The following is a 24,200-nucleotide window of genomic DNA, read 5'->3' on the forward strand; positions in this document are numbered from 1 at the left end:
TCCTTATGGAGAGTAATGATTTTAACTTGATAATGGTTTCTAACTCTACCTAGCGAACAATCCATTTAGGCATGGGTGAACTGTAGTTTTTAATTCATTCCTTCAGCAAACATTTGTTGAGCACCAAATGCTAATCTAGGCACTCTAGATATATTGCCAAACAAAATTGACTGAGCTTTCTGCACATAGAGTAGATGTTCTGGTGGGGGAGGCAGAAAATAAGCGTAATTGATAAACAAATTATGTATTATGTTAAAAGGTGATACATGCTATACGAAAAAGAAAAGCAGAATGAGGTGAGTTTTGGGGCACCGTTTTAAATAGGGTCGTCTGAGTAGCAATGGCCTTTAAGCAACGACGTAAAGAGATGAATCTTGGCTCAGATGAACTTATTCTAGGATAGGGTTACGTAACATGACTTTATGAAGTTATGTTTGTGACTCTTCTCATGTTTCCATGTACCTGGCTGTGAACATCTGGAAATTTCTAGTGGTCTAGGCGTAGTTCTCAAATTAGTCTCAGTGGCAGAGTACCTGGAAGTCAGGCTGTGCTTTGCAGACTGTGAACTATTGATATACTTAATGCTGTCTTACCAACCAGGGGCATTTTTATTAGGAGAAAATGTGACTTTTATATGTCTGCATTATAAAGTGGGTTCCATGAGAATATCTACAAATCAACAACAACCAAAAAATTTTAAAAAGTAAAAAACCCAAACTGTCAAATTAAATATAATTTTCTATTTTCAAGGTTTTCTATTAATATTTACTCATTATTGTATATGTTTTATCATCTTGCTAGCAGACCTTGGGTAGCAGGCACCATTGATTTAAGGAAAATTGTGGAAAGAAAACCTAAAATTGTGAAAATCTGCCCTTTTAACTTAATTGCCCCCTACCAATAGGGAAAATGCAGCCACTCTGATTTGATTTTCTCTGTAAAACATCTCAGTCTTCTTCAGTGGTGCATAGCTTAAGAACCACTCTTGTGGATTATCATCAGAGGTGAATTAGATTCCTACAGACTCTTCAGCTTCTTCCTTAGTTCCTTTGGAATCTCAGAGAAGGATTTGTAGCCGTTTAACTATAGGCATAGTTTTTGCTCATCAGATGGGAGTTAGAATTTCTGTCAAAAGGAATCTCAGAGATTCTCATATTTTCTGTCTTAACAAAAGAGTGGGATGGTTAGAGATGAGGAATGAAAGAAATTCAGCTGAAGGCAGATTTAAGAGACAGAAGTTTCATGGTTTTCATTCTACTGTTAGAACTGTAAAATGGCAGTATTTAATTGTACCCTTTCCCCCCTAAGTCTCCATACATAGCTGGGCAGGTGATTGATAGATAGGTTATTAATAAATATTGAATTAATGCTTATATTCATTTCTTACTCTATCAGAGTGAGTTCTGCAGAACCTAGTACGTGGTGTTTCTGCCTACCAACATTAGCCTCATCTTTTTTCCCTTTAATTCTATCCATTCCATCCCTCCCACTTCTGCCTTCTGACTGCAGAAAAAAATTAAAAATGGATTGTAGTAGAGCTAGTGGTTCTTTTTTAACCCCAGATCACTACTTATTTTCTTCACCAGTAATAAATTCAGGGGATCATAACTTCCAGTGAACCTTCACTTTAACAGCTTTTCAGTCAGGTTAATGTCAAGTCTTTGTATTTTGTATCTGTTTCACTTCTATTGTCCTGCTGTTTTATCTCCTAGATAGAGATTATTAAATGCCTGCGAATATGTGTTGTTTCTGAAAAAGCTTTATGAGATTTGGATCTTTGTGAACTAAAAACAATAGCCACCTGGCCCCAATCTGCTGTCCAGAGGGACATATTGTGTGTATAAAAGCATGAAACACTGAGATCTAAATCTGTTTCAGGAGGAAGCATAACTGAGTTATGTGGATATGGCATTCCATGATGCCAGCCTCACGTGGTAATGGAGCTGGGAAACCTAACTTTGTGGTTTCAAGGATGTCAGGAAAGGGAGATAATGTCAGGGAGGGAACATCTTCTTTATTTTTATAGGGTATCACACATAAAATAAGTGATGGAATGGAACTTAACCTCAGGAGCACTTTCTGGTCTAGGTCTTAAAAGTTACAGTTAACCATCAGGATCTTATTTGATTTAGTAAACTAGCCATCAAGGTACCAGCAGGATTTTTTTTTAAACCTTTTTATTTATCTTTAGTTGACCACCATGCATTTCCTTTTCAGAGTGTTGTCCGCTGCCTGTGGCATCCAAAGCTGAACCAGATCATGGTTGGAACTGGAAACGGATTGGCTAAAGTCTATTATGACCCCAACAAGAGTCAGAGGTATTTCATAAGTATTGCCTGTTTTAGATGAATGACAACAACTGGGGGGAAGGGGCTTTTTTTCACCCCTGCTTTTATTTATTTTCCCCCTTTGATGGGGAGCCACCCTTTTAGAAAATGTAGCTGGCACAGAGTAAAGCCTCAAACTCCTAGTATTGTGCTTTAAAGAGGATTTGGATATCGCCCTTGATCCATACTGGATTCGAAGTGAAAGTTTCCTGGGGATTTGCAGTTCTTTAGCTGAAATGCTGAGTGCAATGGGGAAAAAAGTCCTGCCCACTTTGTATACTACCCCGGACAGTGGCATTAGCAGTGATGCATGTCAGGGATTAACAAAGCAGGGAATTAACCACTTATAGGAAATGTAAATGGCTTGTCCATTTTGTTACCTTTTTCTCTGGCTTTTAACAGTGATTAGTTTGGATGCTGAGCAAGGTTATTCTCTGCCAGCAGAAAGGGACAGCACAAATTCTTTCCCCCTCAACCCTTATGCCCACCCCAAATGTCAAACTTAGGCATACCAATGTATTTCACAGGTCTGGAAATCACTAGAGGCTCTGTCAGTCCTTTGGTTATTTCCATTTCCCTTGGGCAGAAAGGTGCACATGTGTTACCACCCAAAAAAGAATGGTTTTGTTTCTCTCCCTTAAATTACAATGACTGATTAGCTCTTTCTTTAGAGTGAGTGTTGGATAGCTAGTATTAAAATTCACATGAAAAATTCACTGGAGACCCGTATAAACCTGTTTTGAGGTTCCGTATCCTTTCTTTTTTTTTTTTTTTTTGTCGTTTTTTCGTGACCGGCACTCAGCCAGTGAGTGCACTGGTCAGTCCTATATAGGATCCGAACCCGCGGCGGGAGCGTCGCCGCGCTGCCAGCGCAGCACTCTACCAAGTGCGCCACAGGCTCGGCCCTCCGTATCCTTTCTGAAGGAAAGCCATTCTCTATTAGAAGGCACTCTCTTTGGAATCTTTTCTCCAAGAAATTTGCTTGTTTTTATTTTCTTCTCTTGAAAAGAATAGCTCAGTATTGCTAAGCAGCAGTGAAATGTTCTAAGCACACTTTTGGTTAATCCCACACATTCTTGGGCTGTAGCCCCTTGGTAACCCTGCCAAGATGACTCGGTTTCAGACACTTATACTCTTGTATCTGAGATGTGGACATATGCCTCTCGGGGTATAGACCACCCAGATTGCTTTCATATGGGACGTAAACTAAAATTTGAAATTTGAACCCTATGACCTTTGGGGGGGGAAAAGGATGGTTAGTTTTATTACTATTTCTTTAAGATCTTAAAATCTTAAGTTATTTCTCTCTCTCTCTCTCTCTCTCTCTCTATATATATATATATATATATATATTTTTTTTTTACTTGTGTTCTGTTGCCCTGTTACCTCTCCAACCCTTTTGAGTAACCACTGACTGACAGACTTGCTTTTCCATAAGTTTAATAATCCTTTATCATTAAGATCCCATCTGTTGCCATCCCTCAGAAAGACAAGGACCTGACAAGATTTAGTGCATAGAATGTGTTCCTGAAAGTATCTAATGCTTTCCACGTAGACTTTCTGTTTCTGAAACCAAATCAAGAAAATAATTTGCTTTTATCCCCCTCAGAGGAGCAAAATTATGCGTGGTTAAAACCCAGCGGAAGGCGAAACAAGCTGAGACTCTAACCCAGGACTACATCATCACCCGTAAGTTGTTAGCATGCCTTTCAATAATACATTTCTCTTCTACTCTCATGTGGTGTTGATTGTGTTGTTTTAGAGACAGAAAAAGCCCTCAGAGTTCAGGCATATATTACAAAATCTCCCATTTATGTGGAGAGGACTACAAGTCATGTAACAGCTAACCCTTTAGCTTCTGTGACTCATCACAGGGACAGGGTTATTTCATGTAACTTTCAACCCAAAAGGGAAAAGCTTATTTGAGCCTAATGCATTCCTCTATAGCAGCCCTTTAAAGCTAACAGTCTGTTCTAAGAATAAACAAGAAAGAGTGCTGTTGTTGGAATTAGGAGGACTGGGTTTGTCTAGTTCTGCCTGGCACACTGTCTGGCAGTGTGACGTCGAACAACTGAAATTCATCAGGAGGATGAAGAAACTAGAGGAAGAGTCTTCTCCAGCTCCTTCCGAAATTCTGTGACCATGTGCTAGACTGATCCAGAGGGACGTGTGTGTGTGTGTGTGTGTGTGTGTGTGTATACACATATATGTATATATATATATAAAATGAACTACCTGTGATATGAGCAAGAAACTTAGGACAGAGTGGCTTATCTCAGGTTTGTCACACAACTTCATTAATTCTGGCTGGTCTTTGTTCCCAGAGCCACAATTTCAGACCTGTAACAGGTAACAAGTAGGAAGGAAATCTTGGATGCCACAGGGATTGTCATTAGCAGATGGCCCTGTGGACTTCATTGGTGACATCTAAAGCCCAAGGGTCGCTGTACTGTTGGGTTTTCCTCCCTGCTCGTGGGTCTCACGTAAGACCAGGTCCCTTAGAACTTATGATCAGTAAGAGATCCCATGACACTTTTTGCAAGAGTAGAAGTGTTAAAGTCAGTGTCATAACCAGTCTAGCTCATGTAATTACACGCGGCCTACTTAAGTTCCTCCAGTCGTTTGAAGTGAAAAGCTATTTTTCCTCCTCCTAAAAATACTGTTGTGTCGTGTTGCCCAACAGAGTAACGGGTGTCTGTGTTTCTCAGCTCCCCTGACTCAAGGCAGGCATGTTTTACTGATGAGTGATATGGTCTGGCCCTGGTAAGCAGCGGGGTAGAGGACAGGAAGGGATACTGGCAGAGTTTTTGAAGTGTTGTAGACATTTCACTCATATTATAAATTCCCTTTAAACCCTTTACGCTCCTACCCCCGGTCCCCTGATAAAAGTTTCTTTTTTCAAAGAGGTTTTAATCTGCATGTAAGTGTCGAAAGAAATTATTCTGGTACTTGTTTTGATCAAGAAAAATCTAGTTATTTAATACTTCCCCCCCAAACCTTCTCCCTCTCCCTCAGAATATTACGCTGTTTCCCTTTTGAATTCTTATACTCATATTCTGAAATTTAATTCTGACATTGAGTAAACAACCGACAGCAATCGAACATATATTACTCTGATTTTTATTCTCTTGTTTCGTCCACCATCTAGAAGGAGGGATAGGGCCCTATCAAGTCCCATGCCAGGAGATTCAGGTACCCCCTGCATTTCAAGGCAAGCTTTATCTCAGTTTCAGTGGGATAAGTGCTCCTCCCTTCCGGTTACTCAGTGTTGTCAACTCCTCTTGATAGATGGTCACATTTCAGAGATGTGTGAAGTGATTCCAGTGTTTATGAGGCATCTGAGGAAACATCAGGGCCAACAGGCAAGCTGTTGGCGTTATTCACATTTGGGTCCTGTAAGAAAAAAAGAGGTAGTCTCATTAAGAGTTTCTTTTCAAAACCACAGAAATTAAGTTTTAACTGCTACCTATGGTTTGGGAGATGGGGAGCCTCACCAGTGTTTCCGTGACGGTATTTGACAGTATTTCCTGAGTGCTATTAGCTGCCAGAAAAGGTGAACAATGAGTCTGGTCTCAAACAAAATGAGATAATTGGTTACAGTAAGACTGTCTTTTATTATTAGAGGAAGGCTGTCATTATGACTTCCATTTCGTCTTTCAGTTAGTCACACTTTAGCTATGTTTTTGGATGGAAGGGTTATTATTATAATGAAATTTTTCAAATGTGACTTCCCGTAGCTCATGCCTTGCCTATGTTCCGCGAGCCCCGCCAACGGAGTACAAGGAAACAGCTGGAGAAGGACAGACTGGATCCCCTGAAGTCACACAAACCTGAACCTCCTGTAGCAGGCCCAGGTGACTTGATCTGGCTAATGACCTGCAAAGGGGGTTGAGGGGCAAGGTGGGGTAATTGATATAGAATTGGGAAGCTCTTTTGCACCTGGATGCTGCTTTATCTTCAGAGAGATTTTATTAGATTGTGATTTTTAAACATTTTCTTTTTAGCACCAGAACTTTTTGCTTAAATGTATGACACAGAATCTCAGTATATAAAACTGATAAAAACGGAGCTGCTTTGTTGAAGTAGGGAAGGAAGCCTGGAGCCCTTTCTGCTTGTTCTCTAACTTGAGCCCTGAAGATGACCTCAGTGGAACCCTGGGGCTCCGTGGAACCCAGTGTTAGAACCACTGCTCTCAATACTGGCTTAAATATATCACACTGGGCAATTTGACCAGAACCCAGGCTGAATTAGGTTTCACACAAGACATAAAGTAGCCATCATTTAGTTCTGTGTTGAGAAACTGGAGCTGCCCATGTCACTAGAAGATGAATAAAAGTCATTAGAGTTTTTTAAAAAGTAGGTACCAGAACAAAACAAGATAGCATTGGCTATAGTACAGCACATGCCTTCACTAGAATTCCATTTACTGTTATCACTTGTGTAGTTTCTATTTGTCCTAGGCTCCCAAACCTACAGCTTTTGATTTGTTCATTCATCTGAACCTGAGTTCTGGACTTACATCTGTTTGCCCTTCAGCATTGAGAACATGTTGCATATCTTTCGATTTTTTCATTTTCTCTGCCACCGTCCTCATCAAAGTTTCTTTTTTCTTTCTTTTCTTTTTTTTTTTTTTCTTTTTCTTTTGGTGGCTGACCAGTAAGGGGATCTGAACCCTTGAGCTTGGTATTACAAGGCTGTACTCTAACCAACTGAGCCAACTGGCCAGCCCAAAGTTTCTAAATAATATTCTTGCCTGGATTATTGCAAACTTTTCTAACTAGGCACCTTATCTCAAGTCACTCCTCTTCCTGCCCTGCCTTCATTCAGGGTACACACAGCTTTAATGTTGCTTTGCCTCCCACAGATTTGTCGCCCCTTTTTCCCTGGGTGATGGAGCCGCAAAAGATTACTCAAAGCCCATCTCTTCTGAGCAGTGAGAGACCCCAAAGGGGTTAATTTCCCAGAACCCTCAAGAGCAAGGCATTTCTTCCTTTGGAAATTAACCATGAACTGGGGTTCTTTCCCTGAATTTATTCTCCAGGCCAGAAAATTACAGAAAAGGACTATAGGCGGTTACAAAAAGAACAGTAAGATAATTGTCATGGCAGCAGTCATTAGGTTTAATTGCATCAAGGGCATCTGTCCTTGGAGCCAGCAATTATGCTGTGTTACAATTCTTATCTACAACAGAGACTTTAGCCTGTGGAAAGTTTACTGTCTATCGCATGCTTAACATTTCTATATGTAATTTTAAAAAGTTAGGCTAAACCTGAGACTACAGGGCTTTGGAAAATAGGCCCTGTGAAATACATTTGCTTTATAAATGATAGTGCTCTCTACACTTTAACCCCCAATTCCTCTAGTTTTCTTATTGCTACTGTCCCCAAACCTCCCTAAGGATCCCACTGTCCAGTTGTATTCTCAGAGACTTGAGGTTTTCTATAGTCTAACTTTAACCACCTTTGTAGCTTTACACCTCAGTTCTCTCCTACCCTTGATCTTCTGCTATGACTTTTGGTTCACTTGTGTCCCCAAATACCCATTGAACTTTTCTCTGTTGTTTTGTACTTAACCCATTTCAGTCATTGAAAATAACCTTCTCTACCTTCTGAGCTTTCCCAAATTGGATTCATCTCTTTCATAGAGATCTGTTCAACCTCCTTAGCTGAAGTGCTATTGAGTACCAGGAACCATGCGAGCTGTTAGGGATCAGCGGGGAACAAATCCCTGCTCATAAGGAGCTTCCTCTCTAATAGGGCAATTACAGTCCAGTAAAATAAATGAATCAGTGTGTCCAACTTACTTGTTTTTTCTCATAATACCCCAGCAAAATTTTTAGAAGATGGCAAGCCTTAAGATATGTTTGTTTAAAGCTAAAATAGCATCTTATGAACATTGGTTATTTTTATTAATTGAATTTCAAATATTTATGCCTGAGGAAGTTTTTTAAGACATGTACATGGCATACCGTTTGTAATTTTCTATATTGGTTTCACTCTATAAGTTAAGCAACTAGGACATAACAATTAAAAAAAAAGTCTTTTCCTATTTAAAAATGTTACAGGGAAGTCAAGGTTTGGTGATTTCTTACTTCGTTTCTGATTATTATAAATGAAAGTTGAAAGGATGATACTTAAATACTCTTGAGATTTGTGCTCAGATGATAAGTACAGTGTACACAAGGTATACCTCTATATTGTCATGCTCATTCAGTTTCTGATTTGCATTTTTTCTTTTGAAACAGGTCGTGGTGGCCGTGTTGGAACCCATGGGGGCACTCTGTCATCCTACATTGTGAAGAACATTGCTTTGGACAAGACTGATGACAGTAATCCCCGGGAAGCCATTTTGCGTCATGCCAAAGCAGCAGAAGACAACCCATACTGGGTTTCTCCAGCATATTCTAAGTAAGAAAATAGCTTTTTAAAATAGAAAAGTTTTTATGTTTAATTAATTCGGAAGAACATAACAATGGTATTTTGGGGCTCTAACTTCTCCATTTCTTATTTCATTCTTGAGCATGAAAAATAGGCCAGATCTTGAAGCCTAGGCATTTGTTTATATCTTAAGACTCTAAAATGGTGAATTTTAAAACTAGGTCAATTCTATGAGAGTTATAATCTAGTGTAAACCATTATGTGAAGCCCATCCTGCCTATAATTAAAAATAAAATAAAATAAATCACTGCCTTAGTTGAGGAGAGCTAAAAGCAAATGAAGGGGAGCAGTTTGTAGGTCTGTTATTAAGGACTAACTTTTATTTATAGAGCTGTATGTGTAAGTAACACTGCAGAGTAGATCCTGCCTACTCAGATTCCCTCGGGTACCTGAAGGTGAGTGAAAGTGTAGAGGTTCTTAAAGCCACTAAATCAGCTACATTTACATTGAAGAAAGGTACAACTGTAGAAGTTTCAGTTTTTACATTTTTTAACTTTTTATTTCAGTTAATTTTAGACTCATAGAAAAATTGCAAAAACAGTACAGAGTTCATATACTCATATACTCTTCACCCTACTTCTCCTAATGTTAACACCTTATGTAACCATAGTACAATTAATTACCAAAACCATGAAATTAACATTGATATGATGCTATTAACTAAGCTACAGACCTTACTTGGTTTTAACCAGTTTTTCCACTCATGTCTTTTCTCTGTTCCAGGATCCCATGTTGTATTTAGTTGTTATTTCTCCTTAGCCTTCTCCAGTCATAAGAGTTTCTCAGTCTTTCTTGTCTTTGATGACCTTGACATTTTTAATGAATAGTGGTCGGTTATTTTGTAGACTTTCTCTCAGTTTGGGTTAGTTTGATATTTCTCACGATTGCAATGAAACTATGCATGTTCGGCAAAAATAGCACAGGAGTGATGTTGAATCCTTCTCAGTGCATCTTATCAAAGTCTTCATTACTGGTGGTACTAATTTTGGTTATTTGGTTAAGGTGATGTCTGCCAAGTTTCTCTACTATAAGTTTGTATCATTGTTTCGAGTTGATAAATTTCTTGGGGGTGATATTTTAAAACTATGCAAATCCTGTTTCTCCTTACACTTTTGCTGTCTAGTTTTATCTTCATGGGTGGGTTTACCTGTAACAGTTATTATTGTGGTATTTGCCTAATGGTAATTTTCTGTTTCTTTCCATCCTATATTTATTATTTAGAATTCTGCCTAAGGGAAGAGTTGTCCCTTCTCCCACATTTACTTATTTTTCAACTTTTTAAATTTTGTTATGGTCTCTAAAATACTTTATTCTATGAATTAAAATCAGTACTTTCATTATTTAGTTTGTTACATAAATTATTCCAGCTTTGGCCAATAGAAGCTCCTTTGGAATGGCTCTTCTTTCAACATGCCCCTATATATTTTTGAGCATTTCCCTACTTTCTGGCACCACAAGATGTTCCAGGCTCATCTTTGTTTTTCTTGCCCCTTTTCTGGAATCAACCACTTCTCCAAAGAGAAGTTGTTGGAGAATGGTGTTTAGAAACCAGGAGCTGGGTTCTAGATGTGCTCATTGCTACTGGAGTTCCATTGTTTCTAGGTCCTCTCTGCTGACAAAGCTAGGAAATACATGTATGTATACTAACCTACACATATACACACATCTGTATTTATGTATGTATCAATCTATATTTATATTTTTAAAACCATGAGTTTAAATTGATGACTCTGCTTTCAATATAGCTTTTCCCCTTTTCATATTTGTAACTTCTTTCTCCAATAGTGAGAAACTCAGCTCTTATTTGTTCAATTCTAGTATACACGTAGTTTCAGAATTTCTAACTCATACCCCTATGAGAACTTTTAGCTCTTTTTGACTCTAGCCTTACAGTATCCAGTCAAGATACTGTTTTCCAAAGTTACTTAGTATATTAATCAGGGTTCTTCCAAGAGACAGAACCAATAGGATATGTATATAGATATATGGGAAGGGATTTATTAGGGGAATTTGCTCACATGAGTGTGAATCCTGAGAAGTTCCACAATGGGCCTTCTGCAAACTGGATGCCAATAGTATGGCTCAGTCCAAGTCTGAATGCCTCAGAACCAGGGAAGCTGATGGTGTAATTCTTAGGCTGAGGCCAAGACCTGAGAACCCAGAGGTGCCACTGGTCTAAGTCCTGGAACTCAAAGGCTGAAGAGTCAAGTTCTCATGTCCACGGATAGGAGGTAACAGTGTATCCCAGCTCCAGCACATAAAGTGAGAAACTTGCTTTTTCCTGTTTTTTTGTCCTCTCTGGTACCCCAGCAGATTGTATAGCACCTACCTATATTGAGGGCAGATCTTTCCCACCTGGTCCACTCAAGCTCACATGCTAATCTCTGCTGGAAACACACTCATAGACACACCCAGAAATAATGCTTTACCAGGTTTCTAGTATTCCTTAATCTAGTCAAACTGACACCCAAAACTAACCATCACACTTAGATTAGATCTAACCATCATGCTTAGATTAGATCTTTTCTTCTCCACCCCAGTCAGTGTAGTTATGTTATTCATTTAAAATGCAGCTAGTTTCATTTGTTAGTGTTTATATTACCTTTTTGGGTTTACCCCACATTCTGTTTATTTATTTGTTTTGGGGGGAGGTGTGTGAAAAGTGTGTGAAATATTACTGTGGTGTCAGAGCTTTAAAAGAGATATGCTCAGAGAAGTGTCTCTCCTTCATCCCTGCTCCCCTATTCCCATTTCCAGTCCCCCTTCTTTCAGTACCTTTCCCACCCACCTCTTATAGCTAGCTAACCAGTCTCTTTAGTTTCTGGTTTATCTTTCCTGTATTTCTTTTGCACAAATGAGAAGATACATGAATATTTTCTTATATCCCATTCCTTCTTACATGAAGGATAACATAGTATAAGTACTTTTTTTTTTTTTTTTAAAAAAAATAAAAGAAGGTTTCTAGTAAGGGGCTCTTAACCCTTGACTTGGTGTTGTCAGCACCACGCTCTCCCAAGTGAGCTAACCAGCCATCCCTATATAGGGATCCGGACCCACGGCCTCGGTGTTATCAGCACCACACTCTCCCAAGTGAGCCATGGGCTGGCCCCCACACCCCCCTTTTTTTGGTCTAAATTCTATTTGAAAATCTATGGTGAAGTATAATTACAACATATGAACATATATATAAAGTAAAATGTCATTATTTTTTATTATATTAATACTACCCAAATCCAACTTTTATCACAAAATTATTGCTGATCTGTGATTATCCACCAAGTAGTTGGTTATCTAAATATTTGTTCATCAACATTTTTGTATGAAGTTTAACTTTAACTTGGGGAGTGAATATATTATGTCAGCTACCTTTTTTTGTTATGACATTTTTGAAATTTGAATTTATCAGTCTAGTACTTTAACTTCTTTTTATCCCTCATGTTTATTGAGGTATAATTGATTTTTTAAGTTGTAAATATTTAAAGTGTATGACTTGATTCAAATAGTCTTTTGGGCGTTGCATTTTTTTTACTTAGCAGTATGCACTAGAAATCACTATATCAATTCATAGAGCTGATGCTCATTCTTTTTCAAGTTGCATAGTACTCCATTGTATGGATGTATCATAGTTTATTCAACCACTCTCTTATGTAAAGGTGTTTAGGTTGTTTCCAGTACTTCATAATTACTAACAATGCTACAGTGAATTAACTTGTGCACACGTATTTTTGTATTGTTGGAGGTATCTTCAATTTTTTCTTGATATCTTTATGCATTACTAAAGTTTTCTTTTTACTTATGAGAAAGCTGGACACTAATCACTTTCAAAAACATTAATATGCTGGAAAAAATCCCTTAAGAACCAACTCAGTCTACAGATTGTTATGAGTAAACATGTCCCACAAAGTTTCATGTATTGTAACTTAATCCCCACTGTATTAGTGTTAAGGGATGGGGGTAGGGGGGAATCCTGTTATGGTAATTGAAAGGTGGGGACTTTAAGAGGTGATTAGATTGTGAGGACCATGCCCTAGTGAATGGATTAATCCGTTGATGGTTGATCATGGGTGTGGTTACGATGGTTTTATAAGGAGACCGTGTGAGAAGCTTAGCTCTCTTTTGCTTAAGCTGTAAGAAATAAATTTCGTTTCTTTATACACTGCCTAATTTCAGGCATTCTGTTATAAGCAACAAGAATGGAGTAATACATGTGTTATACTAAGTCCCCTATCTGCTGATCATTAGGAATTACTTTGCATAAAAGAAAAACACATTGTCTTAGCATGGGTTCCTTAGAAGGAGACCCTAAGACAAAGATTCATGTAGAGGTGATTTATTAGGATACATTCCTAGAAAACCAGTGGGGGAGTGGAGAAGTATAATGAAGTGTCAAGCCAAGTCCCAGGAAAGGTCACTTTGGTTCAGTGCCGCAGGGTAGACCTGGAGATTGTGGTCAGAGGTAACATGTTCAGGGGCACAGCAGCTGGAATATCTGTAGTCACTGGTCTGTTGGTCATTGGTAATGACTGTAGATGGGGCTGGGTAGAACATTCCCAGGCACTGATAGCTCTTCAGAGCTTCGAAGATAGGTGCTGCTGCTGTGACTGAAAGCACAGTGCACAAGAATGCTAAAGGGATTTGAGGAGATCTTGGGGGAGCACTGTGTCCTCTGCTATACATGTTGTTGCAGAATAGAGTTTACTGTGTAATGTCAATCGTGGTTGTTCACGATGTGCGTTAATAACCACACAGTACAGATGGAACATCTCTGAACAATGAGTTGGATAATATTACAACAGCTAAGTGCGTCATATCAAGGCTGGCCAGCTAAATAGTGTGCATTTAGCCTTCATTTGTGTAGAGTTTGTGTGTGTATAAGCTAATATATGTCAACACATCATTGGCAGTCAGACAAGTGTATAGATTATGCCTATGTTAACACTCCTTTTTTTATGGAGTAATTATTTTCTATTATTATTAGGTTTTTTTTTTTTTTTAACTTCAAAAGACTTGTTTAAAAACATACCAAGGGCTGCGGCAGTTGGCGCGGAGTAGCTGAGGTGGAAAACGCGGCCACTGGGCCTTACACAGCCGGGAAACTTGTGGACCTTCCCCATGCCGTCTCTTAAGGGAGGACTGCTGCTGGTGGCCGGTCGTGGGGGCTGACCGCCACTTTGCCCTTGGCAGGAGAGGCTGCCTCATTTACAGGCAACAGGTATGGAGCAGGAAAAGAACTGTATCTTAGCTGCAAAAGCGAGTCTCTAAACAGGGAACATGGCGCCGGGGCGCTGTTGACACTGCCAGGATCCTGGAGGCCGGGGCCACGCTGAAGGCGGCCAGCTGCCCTATTCAGGATTCGAGGTTTCAGGCCGGCATAAAAGAAGATTCATGGGAGCGCCCGAGCCACGCCGCGGGACCGAGTGAGCAGCCTGAGGGGGTGGCGGCGGCGGCCGGGGACGGGGACGGCGATGAGGCAGAGGCAGAGAGGGAGCTGCCCGGCCCAGCACAGCCCCCTGAGTGACCCCCGGCCCAGCCCTGCTCGGGGGGCGGATGCCCGCCCGGCTTCCGCCTGCCCCACCGGGCTACTCACTGGCCCCGGGGCTGCCTCCATTTTCTCAGGTGGTGGGGGCTTCGGCCCGGCTCAGCCAAGCCTGTCCTCCTCGCCTGGTTCGGCTCCTCACTGAGCCTTCCCACTTGCTTGCCCCAGCGTGGGGCTTCCTGGGGCCTGCGGGCCGGCCTCCCCTCCCACTCCCTCCGTGGTTCTCTGGCGGGGCTGGTGGCGTGGGGCGTCCCTGGCCAGCGTCGGGAGGGCAAGGAAGTATGGGCTGGGCCAACTGTCACTTCAGCACACCCTGGGCTCCGGCCCCCGGTAAACTTCCTGTTACTGGGAGGCAGATACCATCTCTGCGGCCACCAGTTGGGAAAAACGCCTAACCGATTTCTAGTTAGGAATAGTGTGGTTGGAGAGTTCCCAAGTTCACTTGAACCTGCCAGAGAGCTGACTGTGGGCGGGCACCAGAGTTGGTCTGTGCAGGGGGGATTCAAAGGTGAACCGTGTGCTGTGGGCTCCTCCCCTGAGGAGCTCACGCTCTGGTGTGGGAGATAAGACAAGTACACAAATAACCACAATACCAGGAGGAAGGTGATAAGTCCCGAGAAAGATCTACACAGTGCTACAAAGGCACCCAGAGCGACTGGTCGTCTGCGCCTAGCAGAAACCTGGTAGACTTCCTGGGCGAGGAGGTGCCGAGCAGGGTCTTGAAGGCCCAGCTGATAGATGAGGGTTGCAGAAGACACATCCCAGACCAGCCCAGTGCGCAAAGAGCGGGGAGACGTCCGGCCAGGGAGGTGGAGACTCGACAGAAACCACACACCCTGTGGGGTCACCACTGCGTGATCCAGCAGCCCGGACCAGAGCGCATGGAACAGGGAGAACTCCTGCATGGGAAGTGGAAGCTCAGCAGAGACCACACACCCTGCGGTACCGCCCCGTGATCCAGGAGACCAGCAGAGTCCAAGCTGACCAGAGAGGTGGCTCCCCGGAGAGGCCCAAGACCCTAGGCAACCACACACACAAGGCACTAGAGGCCAACTGAGCAGTCACAGAGGTAGCCATACCATATTGGCAACCACAGCAACATCTTAGTTAGTCAATAGTCTCAAATTGGTGGACTGTGAAACCCCCTACCACAATGAATAAACGTCAAAAAAAAGATACCAGAAATACAAAAAATCAAGAAAGTACACCACCAAAAGTTAATAAATCTCAAACTCTATATCCTATAGAACAAGAAGCCCTTGAAATGACTGACAAGGAATTTCGAGTGATAATTCTAAGGAAACTGAATGAGATACAAGAAAACTCAGCTAGATATCATGATGAAACGAGGAAAAGTATACAGGACCTGAAAGAGGAAATGTCCAAGGAAATCAATGTCCTGAAAAAAAATGTAGCAGAACTTGCCAAACTGAAGAAGTTATTCAGTGAAATAAAAAACACAGCGGAGAGTTTAACGAGCAGGCTTGTCGAAGTTGAAGAGAGAACCTCTGAACTTGAAGATGGGCTGTTTGAAATAACACAAGCAGAAAAAAAAAGAAAAAGGAATCAAAGACATTGAAGAAAATCTGAGAGAGATATCAGACAACCTTAAGCGCTCAAATATCCTAGTCATGGGTATTCCAGAAGGGGAGGAAAACGGAGATTGCATTGAAAACATATTCAACAAAATAGTGGCAGAAAACTTCCCAGGTATAGGAAAAATCACAGATCTTCAGATCCAGGAAGCTCAACAATCTCCAAACGTATTCAACCCAAAAAGGCCTTCTCCAAGACATGTTATAGTTAAATTGGCAAAACTCAGAGACAAAGAGAGAATCTTAAAAGCTGCAAGAGAGAAGCGTCAAATCACCTATAAGGGAGCCCCAATCAGGCTAACATCAGACTTCTCATCACAAACCCTAAAAGCTAGAAAGGAATGGGATGATATATTCAAAATACTAAAAGACAAAGATTGCCAGCCAAGAATACTTTACCCTGCAAGGCTATCCTTCCGAAATGAAGGGCAAATAGTATATTTCTCAGACAAACAAAAACTGCGGGAGTTCACTACCACACGACCACTCTTACAAGAAATCCTGAAGGGAGTACTGGGTTTGGTTCCTGAAAAATAACTACCACTGCCATAAAAACCCAAGAAAAATCAAAACCCACTAGTATAATAAAAATGGCATTCATGAAGAGAAAAAAAACAAACAAAAATGCTATCTACAACCCAAGGAACCAACAAACACAGAAACCAAACAGTAAATCAGAAAGCAAGGAACAAAAGACACCTACGACAACCAAACAACCAATAAAATGCTAGGAATAAATCAACACCTTTCAATAACAACTCTTAATGTAAAAGGCTTAAATTCCCCACTCAAAAGACACAGACTGGCTGACTGGATTAAAAAGGAGGATCCAACTATATGATGCCTACAAGAGACCCACCTCACCCATAAAGATACACATAGACTAAAAGTGAAAGGATGGAAAAAGATTTACCATGCAAACAGAAAAGAAAAATGAGCTGGAGTAGCTATTCTTATATCTGACAAAATAGACTTTAAACTAAAAACCATAAAAAGAGACAACGAGGGACACTACTTAAGGATAAAAAGACAGATCCATCAAGAAGACTTAACAATCATAAATATGTACGCATCCAATGTTGGAGCAGCCAGATTTATAAAACAAACTCTATTAGACCTAAAGAAGGAAATAGACACTAATACCATAATAGCAGGGGACCTGAACACCCCACTGTCAATATTGGACAGATCTTCTAGGCAAAGAATCAGTAGAGAAACACAAGATCTAAACAATACTCTAGACCAATTGGAATTGGCAGATATCTACAGAACATTCCATCCAACAACCTCAGAATATTCATTCTTCTCATCAGCACATGGATCATTCTCCAGGATAGATCACATAATAGGTCACAAATCAAGTCTCAATAAATTCAAAAAAATTGGAATTATCCCATGTATCTTCTCAGACCACAATGGATTAAAACTAGAAATTAATAACAAACAAAACTCTGGAAACTATACAAACACATGGAAATTAAACAGCATTCTACTTAATGACATATGGGTCCAAGAAGAAATCAAGCAGGAAATCAAAAAATTTATTGAAACTAATGAAAATAATGATACACCATACCAAAACCTGTGGGATACTGCAAAAGCAGTATTAAGGGGGAAATTTATTGCATTAAATGCTCACCTCAGAAGAATGGAAAGATGGCAAGTGAACAACCTAACACTTCACCTTAAAGAACCAGAAAAACAAGAACAATCCAAACCTAAAGTTAGCAGACGGAAAGAAAGCATTAAGATCTGAGCAGAACTTAATGAAATTGAAAACCAAAAAACAATACAAAAGATCAATGAATCAAAAAGTTGGTTTTTTGAAAAGATAAATAAAATTGACAAACCATTAGCATGGCTAACGAAAAAAAGAAGAGAGAAGATTCAAATAACAAAAACTAGAAATGAAACAAGCGATATTACAACTGATTCATCTGAAATACAAGGAATCATTCAAGACTACTATAAACAACTATACACCAACAAATATGAAAATCTGGAGGAAATGGATAAATTTCTGGACACACACAAGCTCCCAAAACTGAATCATGAAGACGTAGAAAATTTAAACAGACCAATAACAATAAAGGAGATTGAAGCCATTATCAGAAGGCTCCCAACAAAGAAAAGCCCAGGACCAGATGGATTCACAGCAGAATTTTACCAAACATTCAAACAGGAATTGACACCGATTCTTTACAAACTATTCCAAAAGATTGAAACAGACGCAAATCTCCCAAACTCATTCTATGAAGCAAACATCATCCTGATACCAAAACCAGGTAAAGATATAACCAAAAAAGAAAACTACAGGCTGATATCCTTGATGAATATAGATGCAAAGATCCTCACTAAAATACTAGCAAACAGAATACAGCAACACATACGTAAAATTATTCACCACGATCAAGTGGGATTCATCCCAGGGATGCAAGGTTGGTTCAACATATGCAAATCAATAAATGTGATACATCATATTAATAAAGTCAAACACAAGGACCATATGATCATCTCTATAGATGCTGAAAAAGCATTTGATAAAATTCAGCACTCATTCATGACAAAGACCCTCTATAAGTTAGAGGGAAAGTATCTCAACATAATTAAAGCCATATATGACAAACCCACTGCCAATATCATCCTGAATGGGGAAAAGCTGAAAGCTTTTCCTTTAAGAACAGGAACTAGACAAGGATGCCCACTCTCACCACTCCTATTCAACACAGTGTTGGAAGTACTAGCCAGAGTAATCAGAGAAGAGAAGGAAATAAAGGGCATCCAGATTGGAAAAGATGAAGTCAAACTGTCCCTGTTTGCAGATGACATGATCCTATATATCGAACAGCCTAAAACCTCTACAAAAAAAACTCTTGGAATTGATAAATGATTTCAGCATAGTAGCAGGATACAAAATCAACACACAAAAATCAGTAGCATTTCTTTTCTCCAATAGTGAACATGCAGAAGGAGAAATCAAGAAAGCCTGCCCATTTACAATAGCCACCAAAAAAATAAAATACTTAGGAATTGAGTTAACCAAGGAGGTGAAAAATCTCTATAATGAGAACTACAAACCACTGCTGAGAGAAATGAGAGAGGATACAAGAAGATGGAAAGATATCCCATGCTCTTGGATTGGAAGAATCAACATAGTGAAAATGTCCATACTACCCAAAGTGATATACAAATTCAATGCAATCCCCATCAAAATTCCAAAGACATTTTTCTCAGAAATGGAAAGAACTATCCAGACATTTATATGGAATAATAAAAGACCACGCATAGCCAAAGCAATGCTGAGCAAAAAAAAAATAAAGCTGGAGGCATAACGCTACCTGACTTTAAGCTATACTACAAAACTATAATAACCAAAACAGTATGGTACTGGCATAAAAACAGACACACTGATCAATGGAATAGAATAGAGAATCCAGAAATCAACCCACACACTGCCATCTGATCTTTGACAAAGGCACCAAGCCTATTCACTGGGGAAGGGACTGCCTCTTCAGCAAATGGTGCTGGGATAACTGGATATCCATATGCAGGAGAATGAAACTAGACCCATACCTCTCACCATATACTAAAATCAACTCAAAATGGATGAAGGATTTAAATATACACCCTGAAACAATAAAACTTCTTAAAGAAAACATAGGAGAAACACTTCAGGAAATAGGACTGGACACAGACTTCATGAATATGACCCCAAAAGCACGGGCAACCAAAGGAAAAATAAACAAATGGGTTTATATCAAACTAAAAAGCTTCTGCACAGCAAAAGAAGCAATTAACAGAGTTAAAAGACAACCAACAGAGTGGGAGAAAGTATTTGCAAAATATACATCTGACAAAGGATTAATATCCAGAATATATAAGGAACTCAAACAACTTTACAAGAAGAAAACAAGCAACCCAATTAAAAAATGGGCAAAAGAGCTAAGTAGGCATTTCTCTAAGGAAGATATACAAATGGCCAGCAGACATATGAAAAAATGCTTAACATCACTCAGCATCCGGGAAATGCAAATTAAGACCACACTGAGATACCATCTAACCCCAGTTAGGATGGCTAAAATCCAAAAGACTCTGAACGATAAATGCTGGCGAGGTTGTGGAGAAAAAGGAACTCTCATACATTGTTGGTGGGACTGCAAAATGGTGCAGCCTCTATGGAAAATGGTATGGAGGTTCCTCAAAGAATTGCAGATAGATCTACCATATGACCCAGCTATCCCACTGCTGGGAATATACCCAGAGGAATGGAAATCATCAAGTCGAAGGTATACCTGTTCCCCAATGTTCATTGCAGCACTCTTTACAGTAGCCAAGAGTTGGAACCAGCCTAAATGTCCATCATCGGATGAGTGGATACGGAAAATGTGGTACATCTCCACAATGGAATACTACTCAGGTATAAAAACAAATGCAATACTGCCATTTGCAACAACATGGATGGACCTTGAGAGAATTATATTAAGTGAAACAAGTCAGGCACAGAAAGAGAAATACCACATGTTCTCACTTATTGGTGGGAGCTAAAAATTAATATATAAGTTCACACACACACACACACACACGCGCACACACACACACACACACAAAAGAAAACCGGGGCGAGGTGGGAAGAAGATATAATAACCACAATTCCTTGAAGTTGATATGACAAGCAAACAGAAAGGATATTGTTGGGGGGTAAGGAGGAGAGGGAGGAGGGAGGGAAGTTTTGGTAAGGGGCAACAATAATCAACCACAATGTATATTGACAAAATAAAATTTAAAAAAAAAATACCAAAAATTACCCGAGGAAAGAAGAGAAAACAGAGCCATAGTTTAAAATTTGCTAAATGTAGTGAACATCATTTTGATGGCTAACTGTTCTAAATATGTGTGTGTATGTTTACACACAAAATAAATCATTGATATGTCTCAACAGATGTTGAAATAATACTGTTTTCTGATTATTGGTTGATATTAGCAGTATATGTATAATTCCTAGGCAGGTGTCAAAGATTTAACTTACCATTGAAGAAAATGAAACACTGAGAAGATAATTTTTAGAACCTGTTGGATAGCAAGTCATTGCTAGAACCCAGACCAGTTAACTGGCTTTAGAATTTCCAGGTTATTTGAACATCTAACAAATAATTATTCTGATAAAGGATCAACTTCAATTTTGTATGTAATTCTCATGTTTGAGTTTTTAAGTATACATACACACAGTTAAAAAAACCAAAAAACAAAAAACTGCAGCCTTACTAAAGGGTAGACAGTGGAAGTTTGAAAGCCTCCCTTTCACTTAACCCCCAGTTCCTTCATTGTACTACTTAGAAATACCAACCACTGCAGGTTCTTGTATATCCTCCCAGAGAAAATCCATGTATATACAGATAACATTCATTTATTGTTTAAAAATGCAGGTAAATAGCATGTTTTACAAGCCGGTTTTGGTTTTATTTATTTGTTTGATTTTTACTTGGTATATATACATCTGGAGATTGGGCTCGATTCATCCATTCATATCTAGCTCATTCTTGATACTTTGTATATTTCATTATGTGATTATATTATACTTTTCTAAAACAATAACCTCTTGAAGAACAGTTACATTGTTTTCACTCTTTTGCTTTCATAAACAATGCTGAAAGTAATATCTTTGAACATAGGTATTTGTCCACATATGCAAAAATTCTAGAAATAGAATTGATAACTCAAAGGGTATTCGCGTTTTAAATTTATTTAGATAGTGCCATATTTTCCTCCAGAGAGACTTTTTAACCAATTTATTCAATGTATCAGTGTCTGCTTCCCTCCTCCTTGCTAAGTGAACATGTTAATTTTATCTTTGTCAGTGATAGGTGAAAATCTGTAACCCATTGTAGTTTTCACTTACATTTTTATAATTTTTGAGTGTTAAAATGTTAAAAGCCTTTTTTTCCTGTGAACTTTCTATTTACATCTTTTGCCCATTTGTCTAGTGGTTGATTGGTCTTTTTCTTATTGATTTGTAAAAGTTCTTTATATTAAGGAGGGTTAACACTTTGTCTGTCATTAATTGCAAATATTTCACCCAGTCATTTTTTATTTTACTTTGTTTATGGCGTTTTTCCCATGTGAAAAAAAATTTTTTTTAAATGTAGTCAGACTTAGAAATACTTTCTTTTTGGGCTTTTTGGGCTTGTTTTTAGTAGAAGGCATCTGCTATCCAAAATTATTTTTAAAATTCTCCCATATTTCCATTTAGTACTTTTATAGTTTCATTTTAGAGTTAAGTCTTTGATTTACCTGGAATTATTTTAGTGGAAGGAGTGAGGCAGGCATATTCATTACAACAAACTTTGTGTCAAAAAACAGAAATTGATTGTTTCACCGTTCTGGAGGCCGGAAGTCTAAAATCAAGGTGTTGGCAAGGCCATATTCCCTGCAGAGGCTTTAGGGGAAAATTCGTTCCTTTCCTCTTCTAGCTTCTGGAGGTTGTTTCTTGATTGCTTGGCTCATAGTCAGATCACTCCAATCTTTGTTCATTCTATACATTGCCTTCCCTTTTGTGTCAGTCTTCTCCTTTTCTCTCTTGTGAGGATACTTGTGATGTTTTTCCAAATAAGGTAACATTCACAGGTTCTGGGGATTTAAGGTGGATAACTGTGGGGGGACCATTTTTCAACCTACCACAGTAGAGCTCCAATTTAATTTTTTCGAGTTGGTTAGCCCTTTACAGTAACACTTTTTATTGGATAATTTAATTTTCCTTATTGAATTGAGATGACACCTTTATTGTGCACAATGTACTTAAATATGAATTTGAATCAATGTCTAGGCTCTCTGTTCTGTTCTGTTAATTGGTCTGTTTATTCAAGTATTAATACCAAACAGTTTTCATTTTTGTAGGGCTGTCTGCTTTATTATTCTTATCAGAACTTTTTAATCTATTCTTGCAAGTCTTCATGACTTTAGGTTATCTAGCAACCTCCCGCAGAAATTATTGGTGCTATTTTTAGTGGAATTAAGTTACATGTATATATTAACTTAGAATTCCATATTAATGATTCTTTCAAACCAAGAACAGGGTACATCTTTCTATTTAGTCTCATCACTGTATCCCTTGGTAGCATTTTTAAGTTGTCTTCACATATATCTTTCATATTTCCTTTTAAGTTTATTTCTACTTATCTTTTGTGCTATTGTAAATAGGATCTTTTCTTCCACTGGATTTATAACTCCTTTGTATATGGAAATGCGATGTGGCTATATATATGTGCATTATTTATATATATTAGTTTTGTAGCCAGCTGTTTACTGTATTTTTCTATTGTTTAAATAATTTTTTATCCAATTTGGTGTGTATAGGTATAAAATTATATTCTATGTAAATAATGATAAGTTTACCTTCTCCTTTCCAGTTTTTTTATCTACTATTTCTTTTTCTTACCTAATTACATTGACTACTGCGAGGACAATATTAAATAATATCAGTAATAGTACACATCCTTTTCTTAGCTTGAAATTTAACAGGAGTGATTCTGTGACATTAAATAATGTGAACTTTTCCTTTTTGTAGGTGAAAAAAGGTCAAATATTGGCAGTTTCATATTGTTCAATCTAATAGTATTTCCCCACAAAATGTAACTTTTGAAACACACATACAAGATGTGAAGGAAGAATCCATCTCTTTCTATTTTCTTTATTCATTCAAAAAAGATTTACTGAATACTTGCTATGTGTCAGATACTATTCTAGGATATGGGGATATAGCTCTTATTATAGAGCTTATATTCTAATAGAGACAGACTATAAATAAATGCATAGATTTTAGATGATATTAAGCACCAAGAAGAAAACTAAAATAGGGATAAGGGGACATAGAGTAATCGGGGGTTGTGGGAAGTGTGCTTAGATATGGTAGAAAGGCTACAACCTCTACTAAAGTGGTCTTTGACCTGAGTCAAATGAGGAAATGAGCCATGTAGACACCCAGGGGAAGAGCATCCCATGCAAAGAAAAAACCCTGCAAAGGCCAGAGGCATATACGTCTGGAATAGATGCTGAATTTTATTGAATTCCTTTATCTTTATGGAAGTGATCGTATGATTTTTCTACTTTCATCTGTGAATATGATGAATTATATTATTAGATGTACTAATACTGGGCCATCTTGGCACTGTTGATATTACCTTTACATGGTTGTAGTGTATTTTTTGTCAGGTGTTAGGCTGGCTTTCTAAAAATTTTGTATGTCTTTCTTTTCTATGTATACCTTCAAACTGTTTTGAATACCATTAAACTTATCTATTTTCTAAAGATT

At 38.7% G+C, this 24,200-nt stretch overlaps 1 protein-coding gene across 1 annotated transcript in view; it reads left to right on the forward strand.

Moving 5' to 3' along the window:
• Positions 1–24,200, forward strand: part of WDR70 (WD repeat domain 70) — a 359,712-nt gene that overhangs the window by 326,939 nt on the left and 8,573 nt on the right. The window contains exons 14-17 of the mRNA XM_063087213.1: positions 2,218–2,318; positions 3,937–4,016; positions 6,065–6,181; positions 8,572–8,734. Coding sequence (XP_062943283.1) covers positions 2,218–2,318; positions 3,937–4,016; positions 6,065–6,181; positions 8,572–8,734 — 461 coding nt within the window. The remainder of the gene's footprint in view (positions 1–2,217; positions 2,319–3,936; positions 4,017–6,064; positions 6,182–8,571; positions 8,735–24,200) is intronic.

This window comes from Cynocephalus volans, chromosome 2 (assembly GCF_027409185.1).
Source record: "Cynocephalus volans isolate mCynVol1 chromosome 2, mCynVol1.pri, whole genome shotgun sequence".
Taxonomy (NCBI): domain Eukaryota; kingdom Metazoa; phylum Chordata; class Mammalia; order Dermoptera; family Cynocephalidae; genus Cynocephalus; species Cynocephalus volans.